Source organism: Lepisosteus platostomus, chromosome 1 (assembly GCF_059453375.1).
Source record: "Lepisosteus platostomus isolate fLepPlt1 chromosome 1, fLepPlt1.hap1, whole genome shotgun sequence".
NCBI classification, from domain to species: Eukaryota; Metazoa; Chordata; class Actinopteri; order Semionotiformes; family Lepisosteidae; genus Lepisosteus; species Lepisosteus platostomus.
Window position 1 is genome coordinate 5,479,962 of NC_142611.1, and position 16,453 is coordinate 5,496,414.

At 36.2% G+C, this 16,453-nt stretch overlaps 1 protein-coding gene across 3 annotated transcripts; it reads right to left on the reverse strand.

The window, feature by feature from the left end:
* Positions 1-227: 227 nt before the first annotated feature.
* cep44 (centrosomal protein 44) lies at positions 228-16,439 on the reverse strand. Of its 3 annotated transcripts, none has more exons than XM_088646456.1 (11): positions 16,319-16,439; positions 14,936-15,070; positions 11,350-11,497; positions 5,585-5,731; positions 4,029-4,130; positions 3,462-3,644; positions 2,927-3,136; positions 2,427-2,490; positions 1,826-1,950; positions 505-542; positions 228-349 (listed from the first exon to the last, which is right to left on the reverse strand). In XM_088646456.1, exons 2-11 carry the CDS (start codon positions 15,022-15,024, stop codon positions 301-303), a joined length of 1,155 nt encoding a protein of 384 aa, XP_088502582.1. In that variant the 5' UTR covers positions 15,025-15,070; positions 16,319-16,439; the 3' UTR covers positions 228-300. The 3 variants fall into 3 exon arrangements, with proteins under 3 accessions (XP_088502582.1, XP_088502502.1, XP_088502670.1); XM_088646376.1 differs by lacking the exon at positions 16,319-16,439 and adding an exon at positions 15,833-16,215; XM_088646544.1 differs by lacking the exons at positions 5,585-5,731; positions 16,319-16,439 and adding an exon at positions 15,833-16,218.
* Between the last annotated feature and the right edge of the window lie 14 nt (positions 16,440-16,453).

Sequence of the window (16,453 nt, forward strand, 5' to 3'; positions counted from 1 at the left end):
CTCTCTGGACGCCTATATACAGTAGTTATCAATGTTAGAACTCAAGTTTCAGGTCACCTTAAGTTTATTCCACCTGAGGCATATGCAGGCAGGCTATATATGATTCCATCTCGCCTAGATACCATTTCAAGTGATATGTATGCATTTTGGTCTTGTGCCACATACAGTTAAAATCTTTCAAAAGAGAAAAAGGAGAAAACCTGCAGTTGATTTAAAGTTTAAAACCATTTCGATTTAAACATAATATCTGGTTTATTTCTGTGAGGTAAAAAATGTTTACTTAAAATACATCTAGCAGATTCAAAGAGGATTGTCTGTGGACTTCAACAGGGCTGCAGTTTCCTTCATCCTGAAATAAGGAGGGGAAATGGTCAATTATAAAGAGTACCACTGAGACTCAGTTAAGTACAAACTGCAGTACATTTCCCACATGTAATACTTAGCAGTAAAGGCCAGCATTGCTTTTAGCAAGTACCTAACACACAGTTAGAGGCCTTTACTCACATGATTGTTATTCGTTCCAGTCTTTCTTTCGTAGATGCCTGCAAAAAACAACCGTATGTTTATTACATGCACAAAGACCCAAGAAAACAACACATGGCTTGATTCTAAAATTATAAACACCACTGGCAAAACGTGAATGAGATTAATTCATTTTGGTGCTTCTTTTGTTTCTGCTTCAGGCACTGAGATGCCTACACACATGGATAGCATTAGCAGAACTGAAGGCCATTTAAAGCCACTCAATTGGTACAAAGGATGTTCTGGGAGGGGGGACCCCTGGAACACTTTTTAAGGGTATTTGAGCTATTCAACTATTATTTTATTGTCGTTTAATAGCTAGTTATTGATTGAACTGAAAATAATCCTCTCTCTCCCTTTTTGTTTTCAGCTAAGGTTATGTTGTTTCATTTTGAATGCCTGTTGTTCAAACTACCTTTCCAGAAGCTCAACAGCACAGCCATCCCAATTTTTAAAATATATACAGTACCTGTGAACTTCACTGTACCTACGTTTCAAATAAGCAAAGGAACACATGAGGTAGATATGTTTGAGATCAGCAGCGTGGTTCGGACTTACTTTCTGAACCTGGCTAAAGCAAGACAGTGCTTGAACCACGAGGAACAGACGTTGAAGAGCAAGTTGACTGAAAAGATTACCACTGTTGGTGTGAAAATAAAGTGGTCTGTACCGGCGATACACATCAACTAATGTCAGAAGCTATTACAGATTGGGTGTCACATGTCTGCAGCTCAAGCTGTGGAGCTGAAATGAAGAGGTTTTAAGCACAATCGAGTGCTGAACCCATTGAACTGATGTACCAGCACTTAATGGATGACTAAGCACACTTTACCTGTCATTTGTAAAACAGACCAATCCCCACCAGACCCATCTGGATGCAAACATTGTGTAAACAAGTTCCTATTCATGGTTCTATTTCCAATTATTTTACTCTGATTTTCGATACAACACTTAAAATATACTATTGTTAAATTCTACCAGTATTTCTTTGTGCATGTTCCAATATTAAGAAATGTAAACTATTAGTAGTATAAACATTAAGGGAATTAATAATAATTAATAATTTAAAAAGTCAATCAAAAACTGGTTTATCCATATCCATGTTACAAAGCTACAATGCAAAGAAAGGAACAAAACTTTGGGACAATCTTAAGCCAGGCATTATTTAGGTTTTGTGAAGATGCTTGCAAAGTATGTTCCATAATTGTTTTGTACTTCCCAGCAGTGTATATCACCAGTAATGTCAGCCTGTTCTCTTGACCTCAGGGAGGAATGTAGTTAAGCCTCTGCCAGTTATACTCACCTTTGAAACTTCTGTCAAAACAAAAGAATTAATGTTAGTGGCGTTAGGAGATGTGTCTGAGGATAGGACTGAGCTATATCCAGACGAGTTATGATGAAGACTCTCTGGCGTCTTAGATCTTGTCTCTGCATCGGAAGAGAAAAACGCAGAAAAAAAATCGCTCTATTTATTAATCACGTGTTCTTTTCAAGAGCTGTTTTTTGTTTTATTTGTTATACCCATGAAGAAGGTCAGCAGTTAAAATAGTACAAACAATTCTTTCAAAAGGTTTTAATGTAATGGACAATTAAAAAGACTAATCCATCATATTTTCCTAGTTCAGCTGTTTCAGTTTTAAAAAATAATCTAAAGACAAGAGTTGAATTAATAATCTCAAAACCTATTTCATCTTAGATCATATTTCAACTAAAATAAAAAAAAAACAGTTAAACCAATGACAAGGCCCCATCAGCCTTATTTAATGTTAATTATAATGTTGTGCAGATACTATAAATGGAAGAACAGTTGTTTGTTTTGATCTGCATTTTAATTGAACTAAATTGTTGTATAAAATAACTGTTTTCAGATTGATTCAAATTTTGGAAGATTAAAATATAATTACCAATTGAATGTGGATTTGTACATTTTGACTCATGACTACCCTTCTCATTGGATGCTGATGGTTCCTGAAAGAAGAAAACAAAGAATTAGAGAAATTACAGTAACGGATTTATCATTCAGGGTATGCTTCAGAAACAACTGGAAAGCATAAAGCTTGTGTACAATAAACCTTTTCTTACTGAATTACTACTCCTTGATTATTAGGCATCGCCTGATATTTAAGACTAAACATATTTATCACATTAAGCAGGGACTAAGGGATTCGGGGATTATCCAGTTTGTAAAAACATCATGAGAAGTTCAACAATGATTTTGTTTCACTCTTAAAATGTATAATATTCCTAACAACAACAATCATCATCATATACTGATGAAGTACTGTACTTTTTCCTTTGTCATCAGTATAAACGAGCATACCCGCTGAGTCTAGGAATTCACCTGAAGTGTTACAGTTTAATAATCGTTTGGGTCATGGTTTCTCCATCCTCAGTACCTACCTACCTGTCTGGAACGCAAAACCATCTCCGTTTCCAGCAGGACAACTCTGCTGACGAGGTTGTCCCATTCCTTCCTGTCTATAATAACTTTTCCTGCCATCTCTCTTTCGAGGACTTTGAGTCTCTCCTCAAAAACCGAGAGGCTCTCCAGTTTTTTCTGACATTCTACAAGCTGGGATTCCAGGCACTTCAATTTCCAGCTTTCAGCCGCCTCCTGCAACAGAGATGGAAGGATCATTCTAACTTCACCTCATTAACGTAGGTAATTTATAAAACATCAAAAATGTATTTCAAATATTATAGTACAAATACCATAGTATATCAAATATTACAGTACAAGTCTGAATGCGTTGTAGATAAGACCTGAACATGGGAATCTGTTATGAGCAATAAGTTATGGGCACCAATTTCAATGTCATCCTCCACTGAAAAAAATTTAATGACAATATAGCCAACATGTTTCAATTTGTATTTTTCATGGCTCTAATATTCTAATAAATGCTTCTTGGTTACCCTATACAGACTAACTTGGGACATACAATGTTATAATGACTTTTGAGAGATGTATCCATTTTATCCAATGGTACAGGCAGTCCTTTCACAGTCTCCTCTTCAGACGCACAACTATGGCTGTCAAGCTCCTCTGCATCGGAGACACTTGAGGAAGAACCTGAGCGACCTCTCGCCGTACTGCTCACATGTCTTTCTACGAAAGGCTTCCTCTGCAAACAAAACATCGAAGAAGAGAGAGCAATTGCTCTTAGCTTGCACAGAAAACGGAAAAAAAAAAACAAAGCACAGAACATCTCCAGGAACTCCAAACTGAATAAATATGTAACATAATCAAATGTTATTGTAAATAAAGAAATCTTACAAATTCATAATTTGTATTTTTTAGATTAATACAAAAAAACAAACAAGAAACATTAAGAAAGCTTTTTAAAAACATAATTTTCTTTATACACCTTAACTCATTCAATACAGACATAATATAAAAACCTTTTACCTCCTTGATAATGAGAATTAAAAGTAGAAGAGGCTAATTCTACTTGTATTATCTCTCCGCTATAAACTAAAGATGTCTTATCATATAGTGCACATCTTACCATATAGTGCACAGGCTGTGGCATGGGAGTTTCTGGAAGAATTTTCTCATCTTTTAGTTGTGGCTCGTGAGTGGGTGCTTTGTTCTTTGGCTGAAGTTTAGACTGAAAAGGATACTTAGTAAAGATTAATGTCCAAACCATAGTCACTGTATTAAAATTTGTATAATACACTCATATACTGTATTAAAACACCGTAAAGGTTATTTTAATAACCGATTTAACCTCTGCAACACATTGTGGAGTCCCTAAACAGTTTTTTTTTACAGGATAACCTGACTTTTAAGGTTAAAGTTTCTCAGGCCTATGGACTTTTTTCTGTCACGGTCAAAAAGGGACTAGACAACATGTTTAAAGTCAGGTTACTGGCAAGGACCAATGTGCCAAACAATATGTTTACTCAAAAACAGGAAAATAACCTTGAAAAGCTTTCTTTTGGCAGAATGATTACACATTGCACAACTATTCTCTGGTAAAACAGTTAAACTGGTTACCCTGACATACACAGAAACTAAAATGAAATTACGTTCTTTCTGGCACAGTACTCATTTTATTTTAAAGAACAATCTAACAGGATGAAATTTTCATATAGCCCAGAGACTAATGTAAACCCCTGTCTTCAAACGTATAGGTTAAAGGTTTAATTCCCAAGCTAATGAGCAGTTTAATGTCATGTGTTGTTATCTATGTAGATAGGTTGTCCTCTTTATAGTCTGCCTCAGGCAAGGGCAAGAAAAAAAAATGTTTGAAAATGTGTACACAGGCATCTGTACAAGACTGATCTTATCAGTAATGACTGAGGGCAAAGAGAGCTAATCTCCAGCTCAAGATTGAGGAGCAAAATGCCGAATAAAAAGAAAACCAAGAATATCAATATATGACTTCCTGGCAGACCGCAAAATCTTTAAATTTAAGCCTACTTGATATTTTCAAGTTTTCATGTATTATACACAGTAACTATGTTGAATGTTATATATTGTTATCATATATAATAATATTTATTGTTAATATATCATCATCATATTTTATTTTCACTACAACTTTTTGAAATTTTCTCATTAAAATTTGTCAAAAGGTGTTTTTTTTTTTTTTTTTTTATAATCGATCCTATTGGGCTATACTATATTAAAACCACATACTGTACTATATATTTTTGGGCAATGTCTCCTTAGGCATCTATTGCATTTCAAGATTCCTGTAGTGTACATTTCATGAAATACTCTACATAACTCACTTGTACTCATGCAAAAAAAGTGATCATTAAAAATTACAAAACAACTGAGTCTAAAACAATGATATGACCAGGAGCCTATGTAGTGCAAAAATAAGGCTACTTTGCATGAAGAAAAAGTGAATCCATATGTAAAAATGAAACTTCTTTGGCCTGTTGAAACTAAAATTACAAACATTATGCAACAGGGAGTACATGTTTAGTTGATTTAAAGATGATTTACAAAACTTTAATTTAAAAACAACAATTTGTTTTGATAAAGAAACCAAAGAAAGGCTGATACATTTTTAATGTTACATTTCTAATTAAAGAAGTAAAGTGTTATTACCTTGTGTGTGCTTGAAAGCTCTTTGTGTTTCTTTGTTACAAAGCTGATAATGTCACATAGAATGCTGATCTTTCTTTCTGCATATCCAAACTGAAGAAACTGCTGTTTTGTCAAAATTGGTTTATAGTGAAACAGGTCCCGCAGCACCTATATTAAGAAAAATAAATACATTCACCTGTGTCTAAATCTTACTAGAAAATTTTAAGATTCCATTAAACATCCTTAAAATCTGTAAGCAAACAAGTCAAACAGTAACTGTCAATATTGTGTGCCTTTCACCCACCAAATTTAGAAATATAATTTCTGTAAGGATTTAACAAAATGGTGTTTTTGAAAGTGTGCTATTGTCAACATGGAAGAAGGCCATTCTAAATGCAGTAAAATAAAAGCAGTAATTATATTAACGGTAATTAATTGCTGGACATCTCAAGAAATTATCTGCATTTCTGAAATAAACAATTTTGAGAACATACCTGTAGAAGTGATGGGTGATTACCCAATTATAATTTTATTAAGGTTAAAGGAGCTATTCATGCATTTTGTATTAACATCAATTCAAACATAAATGAATGACATTCTGTTATGCAATGTAACTTTTCAATGTTATCAGCCACCAGTTTCAGACAGGCAGCAGTGAGAGTGCACTCCAGACACGAGACAAAACACTGACCGCCTTGTCAAACCTATACCTGACTGAGTTAAGAGTTCCCACTTTTTAATGGTGACCGAACCCAATTCCCTGCGAATTTAGAGTGTTGAGCATTAGTTTGCCAGCATACCTTTCAAAGGTGAAAGACCAGAAAAGGAATGGCAAAGCTATAGGCAGCCTCAGCAAAAATAAAAAGCAACATTATTTACATCATCCACTCATCCTGTATCCATTTTTGAGTTATGGGGGTGCTGGAGCCTATCCCAGCAATCAACAGACGCAAGGCAGGATACACCCTGTGCAGGAAGCTAGTCCACTGCAGGGCACACACAGATACAAATGTACACACACACTTACATCAGGGACAATTTTTCCAGAAGCTACTTATCCTACCTGTGGGAGGACACCAGAGCATCCAGAAGAAACCCACATGAATATAGGGAAATTATCCAAACTCCAGGAAGATAGTGCCCCAGGTCCCAAGACCCTAGTGCTGTGAGGCAACAGTGCTAACCACTGTACCACTGTTTCTATCATCCACTCAATCTAATCATGGTTAGATTGATTAATGGAATTACATTTATGGTATTTTTGTAAGCTTCCATGAATGTGCACCACTTTGCATCAGCTTGCAAATCCTGTATCACTGATTCAGGCCTACATACAGTAAAATGTACTAGCTAATTGATTATGGAACTACATATGTATGTGCACCAATTAAGGGGTAAAAGCATAAATTGATGCCTCATTAACCAGTTTTCTGCATAAAAACACAACACACTAAGACTTCAAATTAGATAAATAACAGAGGCCATAAAAAGATAATGGCAAAATCAGAGTTACATGAAATGGAGTCAATAAGAACAGCATCCACTTAGAGCTGAGGAAGATTCTGGAGGATGTTTTTTATACTCATCTTACACTTTCTGCATTCAGTGGCAAACAGAATTGTCCACTCTTTAATGTCCTCCCCAAGATTATTATTGAAAAAAATCAATTCAGCCAGATGTTAAAGTTCATGAGACACTTCCAATATACCAAACAATTACATGCAGGATAAGAGGAAATACATTAACACTGTGACAAATCACTCTACATGCAAACATCTAAATGGAAAATTCTTGGTGAAGATCTAAGATGGGAACTTGGAAGCACATGAAGGGTTCCATTACTCGGCAGGAAATGTGAACCCCGATGTAATTATTCAAGGACTTCTCCACCAGCTGCCAATTCAACACAGGACATTTCAATGGGAAAAAAAGTTTGTTGAAATCTCCAGGACAGATGTACTGTATCATAGCTCTTCTCAGAAAATAATGAATTATTCAATATGATAAATTAAGGAAGGTAAGGTGATTTAAGGAGTAATGAAATCCCCAGAGATTATGTAAGCAGGGCAAACTGCAGGATGTGACTAGTCTTATTATTATTTAATTTAATATTGATTTGTTTGGCAGACAGTTTTGTCCAAAGGCTGAAGCTCCTTGCTCAAGAGTATAACAGTAGCCCCCCTTTCCAATCTTCCAATTAGGAGTCCAGAGCCCTAACTACAGTACTACTCCACACACTAGCCACAACCATGTAAGCAACGTACTGTAAAACAAACTACTTGTTGAGTAAAGGCTCTATACAAAGAAGCTCAGGTGATAACATTTCAATGTACAGTAATGGTGAGCCGATTTCAAGTTAAATTGTACATTAATTTTGATGATTTACTAATTTAACTAAATATTTAGAAGAACATGATTCATCTGTAGTTATTTTGTAAATTGTGGAGATTTTAGATGAAGGTTCCTGAGGGACGACAGCAACCAAGGTTTCAATCACTTCTGCTACTTGAGCTCAGAACTCTCCATGACATCACTTCTCAAAAACTTTAACTGCCAATAATGCCTCTCCTGCTTGCAATCGCCTTTCTGAGTCCCTCCTCCACCTGTGCAGCTTTTCCGTCTTCATAGGGAGGGTCCTAAACTTCCACGCCCAACACTTCAATAATCATTCCCAAACAAACCTTTCTGGGTGATGATGTTCCTGGTGAAGCAGTCATAAACTTAAAGCAACCCTGCCTGAGCAAAAGCTGTTTTTATAATAATATGGTCTGAACTATGGCAAAGTGCATAAGAGGGAATTCCGAGACAAACGAAGATTCATTGTTCAGCTTATCTTCTTAACTTCTGTTGGAAGAAAGTGCAATAAATGAATGTGTATGATAGTTCACACAAAGTTGCCTTTTGCAAGAACATTTTTACAGTGTTCGTCAGACTTATCAACATTAACTTGTGCTTCAACAAGTTGGAGCTAAGTGTAACATTAATTCAATGTCTTCTGAAGTTCCAATCCCAAATAAACAATACTCCTCGAGATGCCATCGGATACTGGATGGGAGAGTGTCGAAGAGGTGAGCCTTCTCAATTCCCAACATTCTCCCTACTTATGATAACAGTGCAATCCCTTTCCTTATATACTGTATACACTGAACACACACCACATGTGTTCTGAAATTAAAGAAAACACCTACTTTTGGGTCTTCAGTGCAGATGATAAATGTATCGATTTTTCAGTCGCTATGCAAAACAGATATATACACAACAGGATTCCCGTTGTAATTTGTTTCCCTAATTAGTTAAGTCTTATCAGATTTTTAGCAAATTCTGCTTCAACCTGGATTGCTTCCTCTGGGTTAAATTTTCTGTGGCATCTTCATAATTCCACAGAAATTAAATAAACAGGATTTAGTACTGCCTATTAGTCATACAACAAGTTTTTCTTGCTGATGGATCCCATCTTCTGACGGGAAATGCTCAAAATACTGCATTTCCCCAAGTAATACGATACCATAATGCTTCATTGTCTGATTTCACAGAAATTTGTTTCTTATCTAAGTAGCTTATGTTTTACACACACTGAGACTGACAAAAACCATTAAAAACAGTACATATAAACATTACATAAAAGACATCAACCCATACACAGCCTTTACACACCACTCCTACAGGACTCCCCACAGCTTACCAGAAGCTGTACGTTTACTCCCCCCACAATCACCCTAAGCCCCTATAATTGCACAATCTGGAACACTGCAACTCTTCCAAGATATGTGCCTGCTTTCTTTCAGAACTTACCACCAACAGCCCAATTAAATATACTTTAACTTTTTAACTGAACTGAATGAAGCACTCCTATGCAACACAGGAGTATAATTTTATACTTAATTATTAATGAATGCCATGCTAACCAATCATGCTGCTTTAGTGTTACACTTTGAGAAGCTGCGATATACCCAGTAAGAAAGACCTTCAGGTCAGTGTGTACTGTATGTGCAAAGCTGATAGATCCACGCGTAGAAGGCACTCTGGTGGGCTGGCTCCAAACACACTTCCAGCATGGCAGCTCTATCAAAAATTAACTCTGAGGAGCTAGTCTGGGTCCATCCGCTCACCAGCTGCTAGAACTCAGCGGCCGTGCAAACTGCCAGGAAGTACTGATGAAAGACACTGACACAGTCAACTGCATGTAACAACCCAACGACACGCTGATCAGATATAGGAGAACAACTTGAGGGGTTACTACCACACACCAGTAACAGGTTCCCATTGCAACTGGCAACCTTCATATGGAGGCTGTCAGATCTAGTCAACACCGGCATTGACTTCTTTGTACTTTGGCAACAAACCTCAGAATGGATTGTAATCACCTGGGTATTCGCACAGACTGGTATTTACTGAATCTCAATTCTGTCTCTCATTCAGTGACGGCAGAATATGTGTGTATTAGGAAAAAACAACAAAAAGATCTGATGATGTCTATATAAGGGAATGCAATTGTAATATGTATAATCCCTTAATCTAAATCACACAGATCACACATGGTTTCAATGAGTTACTATGTTGAAATGTTTTACTACAGTACATTACCAGATCTCAAACCAAATCAATGCTGAACATACTAATGATCTCTAAAATAGGAGTTGCCTGTTGGAAAAGCACCTTCTAAGTGAAACACCATGTGCCTTTCCAACATTTGCATGATTGTGTTTACAAATGATGAAACATCACAGCCTAAAAAGAAAAAAAGACTATCCCACCCAAGGCTTATTCTGATTATTTGATAAATATTGTCACATTTTAGTTCTTAACCTACAGATGTGCACTAACAAAGATGGAAAAAGACTTCTGTTGTTACATGTTTATATTTGGTTGAGTATGATTGTCGTACTCAAGCTTTGTTTCTTTAAGGGATTTATAGTGCTGATTGGAGTCCATGTAGGGTGCTTTCAGACACTGGCTTGACAAGCAATTCTGAGAACCTTTTAACCAAGGCAATGTTGCTATATTCAGAAACAGACTGTGCAATCTCATTCCGAACACCAGGGTTGCACGTAAAATATAATCCCATAGTTTACAATGCTCACTTCATGACAGAACTTTTTGGATTGCCGCTAGCAATATCTCTTTTCTCATAGGGGGCATGCAATGTTAGCCTTGAGTGGACGTTATTCTTTAGGATGTATTCTTTTGTCTTAGTTGTTCAAGTCAGAATATGGTATTTCCATGTTCTAACTAATTTCACATTTAGGCCCAGTGAGAAATATTTTAGTATTTTTTTATTGCAGGTAGTACTATAAATGGAGATTAATGGATTCTTATTACAGTTTGGTTTGTGCGCATTGTTGGGCAGGTATAATTAGCAATTTGAGTCAATGCAAAAGAAAAGTAGAGAAAACATTTTCAGAAAGACAGAAACTCCTGACAGACAACCTGATGATTTTTCATAAACTAAACACTGTCTTCTTTGAAATAAAAAAAGTGGCAAGAATATTTGTTTTGAGACGACTTTCACTGCGTCTTTTCATTTGAGTGAGCCTGTAATAATAAATAAAAATAGAGTGACAGTCAAAGAAAAGTCCCCACAGATACAAATGTTTGTGTTCCATGCAAATGTCAGAGTAGAAGCTTTTTCTTACTATTAAAGATTTTTCTCCATCTATGAGATGGAAGAATGATTTTTAAATGTTGTTTGTGCAGTCCTTGGTTATATTGTGACTGATCAATTCCTGATGCTGCAGTACAATATCAATTAGCTCTCCAAAGATAGAGTGATTATTTAAACTATTTACCTTATAGACGCTTTCAATGAAACGCAGGTCATTTTTTCCAGCAAGCTCCACTCCAAATCCTACGAGATGCTCAGCTAGATACGAAGAATAAGAAATGAAGGCGTGGCTCACAACTGGTAAAAAGGCAGATGGATCACCCTTCGCCAAACTGTAAGAAGACACAGCTACAATGTAAATTTCCCAAGCATAAATACTACTTATCTGCAGTAAAAAAACACTGGTAACAGAACTTAATACACTAAAAAGTTTTCTTATTAGAATAAAAATGGTATTTGACCATATTGTAACCAGAAAGAGTTCAGGCCATTTTGGCTATGATTCATTCAAACACAAATTAATATGATCACAGTTAACAGAAAATAAACTATTGAAAGCCTAACAGCAATTATTATTTAGGAATTTTGGAAATTGAAGTAAAAAATGTAAAACAATATGGTCATATATTTAAAGGCGTGTCCACAGCATCTATTTTTATCACATCAGCCATTCTTTAATTATTTTAAGTTACTAAGATGAACAAAGTTCCATGATGTTCCATGGCTTATCTTTGACTACGTACTGTACATGTCTATTTCAACCCAAAGTAGGCTTTCACTCATTATTACTTTACAAGGTTGAAGAAAATGTTCTGCAGTAAAGACAAGGCATTTGCAAGAAAAAACAATTTGCTTCCAAAATGGTAAATGGTGGGTCAGATTTGAATCATAGGTATATATATTTTTTTGCTCAGCCACCACCCTTGTCTACAGCAGTGTACAATTATATGCAGGTACATTAAGATAAAAATACATGAATAAGCCTTGCAGACAAATCAAACAGACGTGTTATTTATGTTGATAAGTTTTAGACTTTTATTGATTTACTGGCTATATTTTAATGATGATCCTTTTGTTACCATTTCTATTACGGAACAGAGCTTTGATAGGAGGAAATGACAAGTGTGAAATAATTGCCTTCTCTAACAGGGAGAAAGAATAAGAAAGTAGTTATACATACACTGTTTTAAATTCAAGAACATATTTCTATATATACACAAATATTTTACAATATAAAGTGTGTTTTTTAAAGCCTAAAAAATAAGATATTTAAATAGACATTTAAAAACCCTCTCATTAAGGACACATTAAGTACATTAAGTATATGATAGTAGCATTTACAAGAAGATGGGTCTTCTTATCCTCTTATAAAACTGCATTGCCCATTTGTTTGGGAGACTTTACACGTATCTATGGAAAATATTTTTCTTCTAACTGCAAACAGTCTGCACTTCAAACAGATATCAGCGCATCTGATCTTCAGTTCAGATCTGTTTTAGCTAGAAGAGCTGGTTAATGTAAATATAAGGGTGTTTACAAAACAGCTCACTTTTCTGCTGCCAGGTCTTGAACGCAGATACAGGAAAAAACTGTACTAAATGTTTATTGAAAACATACACTTTCCTTGCATTCATATGGGACATAATTGTCAATTAACTTTGTTCTGATTTCCCCAATACAGTATAATGAGAAGTGATGTAACTCTTAAAATGTTCCATTTTAAACATTCCTCTAAGGTGGAGACAGGTTAACTGTCCTTCTTTAATCTATGTAGTTAACAGTCTCATAGTCATGACACACAGTGTTGAAAAACTTTGCTTTGGCCTATTTCTTGTGGAATTTATTGGGGCAAAAACGATGCACACAATATATTGATGCAATTCCTTACACACAACTCTTTGTAAGTCAAGACAGAAATTACTTTCATAATACCTGCTGTGTATGCGCTTATGATGAAAACCATGCACATATTTTACCGCTTATTTCCATAAAGAGAAAGAATGTATACCATATGTATCAATACCACAGCACTTCTTAAAGCATTTCCTTAATTTTAATTTCTTTTAACTTTTTTTGAAACCGCGGACATAAGAAATTAATATGGTATTAATAAACCCTTAGGTAAAATAAGGTGATTCAGCCAGGGTAATAAATCTAACAACAGGTCCCATTTTTCCAAGTTGCCTTTTTCCTTGACAGTTTACAAAATGGCATGGTAACAATAAACTACAATAGCTGCCAGAATCTCTTCCTTTTAGAAAGCTGTGACCTTACAGCCTACAAAGGTTGAAACAGAAAGCATAACAAAAAATTACATCATAGGAAATTAAAGAAATGTGCTTATACCAGATGTTAATCTAACTATTAGTAAATAAAACCACATGTATGAGATGTATAGAGGTTTTATAACAGGTCCTCAGAAGGAAGCAATGACTAAAGAATAAAGTAAAAATCTCCTGAGGGCTTCTTGTGCCCCTTAAACTGTAAGGAAACCTCCATCAGACATTATGTCCATCACATTTGCATCTAAGCAATTATCTTCTTTTGTTTATAGTTACTACTACATCAACCACTACTTAATAATATAACTTAAAATCAAGACAGTGGCTATAATAATGCAATGCTTTAACTGTTTTTCTATTAGTCTGGACATCTTCACAATGTATATAGGAAACAATATTGTCCTTTCGAGATTTCGTTTTCCCAAACATAAAATACTGTTTTAAAGGCAGGGGATTCAAGTAGAATAACTTCTAAACAGACCCCCTTCAGACTCTTGAATCATCATTTCTGCTTTAGGTCCTATTTTGCCTTGCTCAAGAGTTAAGTTTTTTTTTCCCCAAGTCATCTTTAACAGCTGCTTTAAAGTTGACGGGCTGCACGTTACAGATTCTACACAAGTTTTCTAAAGCTCTGCTAGGTTGTGATTCACAGATCGCCAACAGCATTCACCGTGTCTGGGGATTTAAAGCTTTTCAGGGCCTACACTAGCTCAGAAGGTACTGCTTTTAATTGAGTCATACATTCTACACATATCCTTTATATGGCCTTATATACAGTATTTACACCAAAGTAGACAACTCTATATCACCCTGCAACTCACAACTGGCAACCCACTGAAGCTAAGCAGGTGTGAGCCTGGTCAGTACCTGGATGGGAGACCTCCTGGGAAAAACTAAGGTTGCTGCTGGAAGAGGTGTTAGTTGGGCCAGCGGGGGGCGCTCACCCTGCGGTCCATGTGGGTCCTAATGCCCCAGTATAGTGATCGGGACACTATACTGTAAACAGGCGCCGTCCTTCGGATGAGACGTAAAACCGAGGTCCTGACTCTCTGTGGTCATTAAAAATCCCAGGGCGCTTCTCGAAAAGAGTAGGGGTGTAACCCCGGTGTCCTGGCCAAATTTCCAATTGGCCCTTACTAATCATGGCCTCCTAATAATCCCCCTCTATGAATTGGCTACATTACTCTGCTCTCCTCCCCACTGATAGCTGATGTGTGGTGAGCGTTCTGGCGCACTATGGCTGCCGTCGCATCATCCAGGTGGATGCTGCACATGGTGGTGGTGGAGGGGAGTCCCCATTACCTGTAAAGCGCTTTGAGTGGAGTGTCCAGAAAAGCGCTATATAAGTGTAAGCAATTATTATTATTATTATAACTCTTTATCATTACAATGAATTGGCAAAGATGACAAGGCTGCATGGGCGGATGGGAGAAATGGAATACAAAAGACTTTCGTATAGCTGACAAACAATTATACAATCGCCCTTACCCAGTGTAATCCACTTCTCTTGGATAATTAAGCAATCGAAGATGTTGGTCGAGCTTTCTCAGACTGCCTTTCAGATCCCCCGTTGCCATTGTCACTGAAGATTTTTGCGTGTGTGTGTGTGTTTACCTGATGTTTCTGAACATGAAAAAACAGTGGTCAATACGTGAAGCATTTCCGAATAATGACGATAAATTACAAAATACAGGACTCGATTAAATGTAAGAATACATTCTGAAAGGTACCAACTACCGTACATGTGGTTTATCTGACAGTTTGCCCATTTCTCTTGGGCAGTATCTGTAACGTACTGTGCATTTATATCGTTTCTTGCTATTGGTGCGTACTTTGCTACTTACAGTAACTAAACCAACAGTTTCCTATTAATTTATGAAATCAGTACAGTTGTGAGGAAAAGGGTTCTGTTTGAGCTTATTCAGATGCTTTCCCTGTTTCATTAAGTCGTTTCAGAAGCCAATGCAGTGTTGCCACGATAACTCCGAGAACAAACAAGAACAAAAATGAACAAATGGATCGCCCACACCAGAACTGCAGCAACTGTTTTAGATTTACTGTGATTTGTGCTGAAGAACTTGAGAAGACCACAATATGTAACCTTGAAAACGGTGCAACACGTAAACCGACAAATTAAGAGATGGTGCCATTAAAACAAAAGATACAAAGTGCAAGTCAGATGATTACTCTCGACTTGTTAGAATAATGCAATTTGAGTTCCACTGCAAACTTTTTACATGCACCAGCGCTAGGATTTGAATTACCAATAATAAAATGTGAGCAATCGACAATTATTGCAAACTTGAAACTAACAGAACTTCGTAGGTCTTCTTTTAAAAAGTTTTTCACTACATGCACCTTTCCTCTTTAAAAAGTTTTACTTACCAGTTTATTTACAGCTGTAGTAACTAAAACTCAACAGCAATACAGTAACAGCAGTGACAATTTATAGATCAGCTGTATCTGCAATTAAAATCTAAAACTTGTAAATGTTACACTCGGTTACTGTTATAAATCACTAATTTATTTTCAGATGCGAAACCCTGATGTAAACTGTCTTGCTAACTACCGTAAACACAATTCTCCTTTACAAAAAAAAATCAGTTTGTTCCTTGCCGGGTTAATCATGGGAACTGCCGCCATTGGTTAACTACAAATAAGCATACAATTATCTTTAAATTAAGAGACGCACATTCGATAACAATTAAAGTCAATCTGTTTGGCCCAGATGGTGAAAATATTTTTTTTTTACTGAATGTAACGAAATTTTACATTATTGGATAGCATGAATGTGTTATGCTGGTTTAGTCTGTTTTTTTTTTTTATAAAGGAAATTGATCCCAAGATAGATTTACTCATTGACTTTCTTACGTCATTTCCACCAACAACACGGGACGTCAAAAGTGACAGCAGTGGAGAGGCTGACGGAGCGAAGTAGCTCCGGCGGTCACAGATAGGAGGAGGAGGAGGTGGCAAGAGGCGCTACAGACGCTACAGACGCAGGTT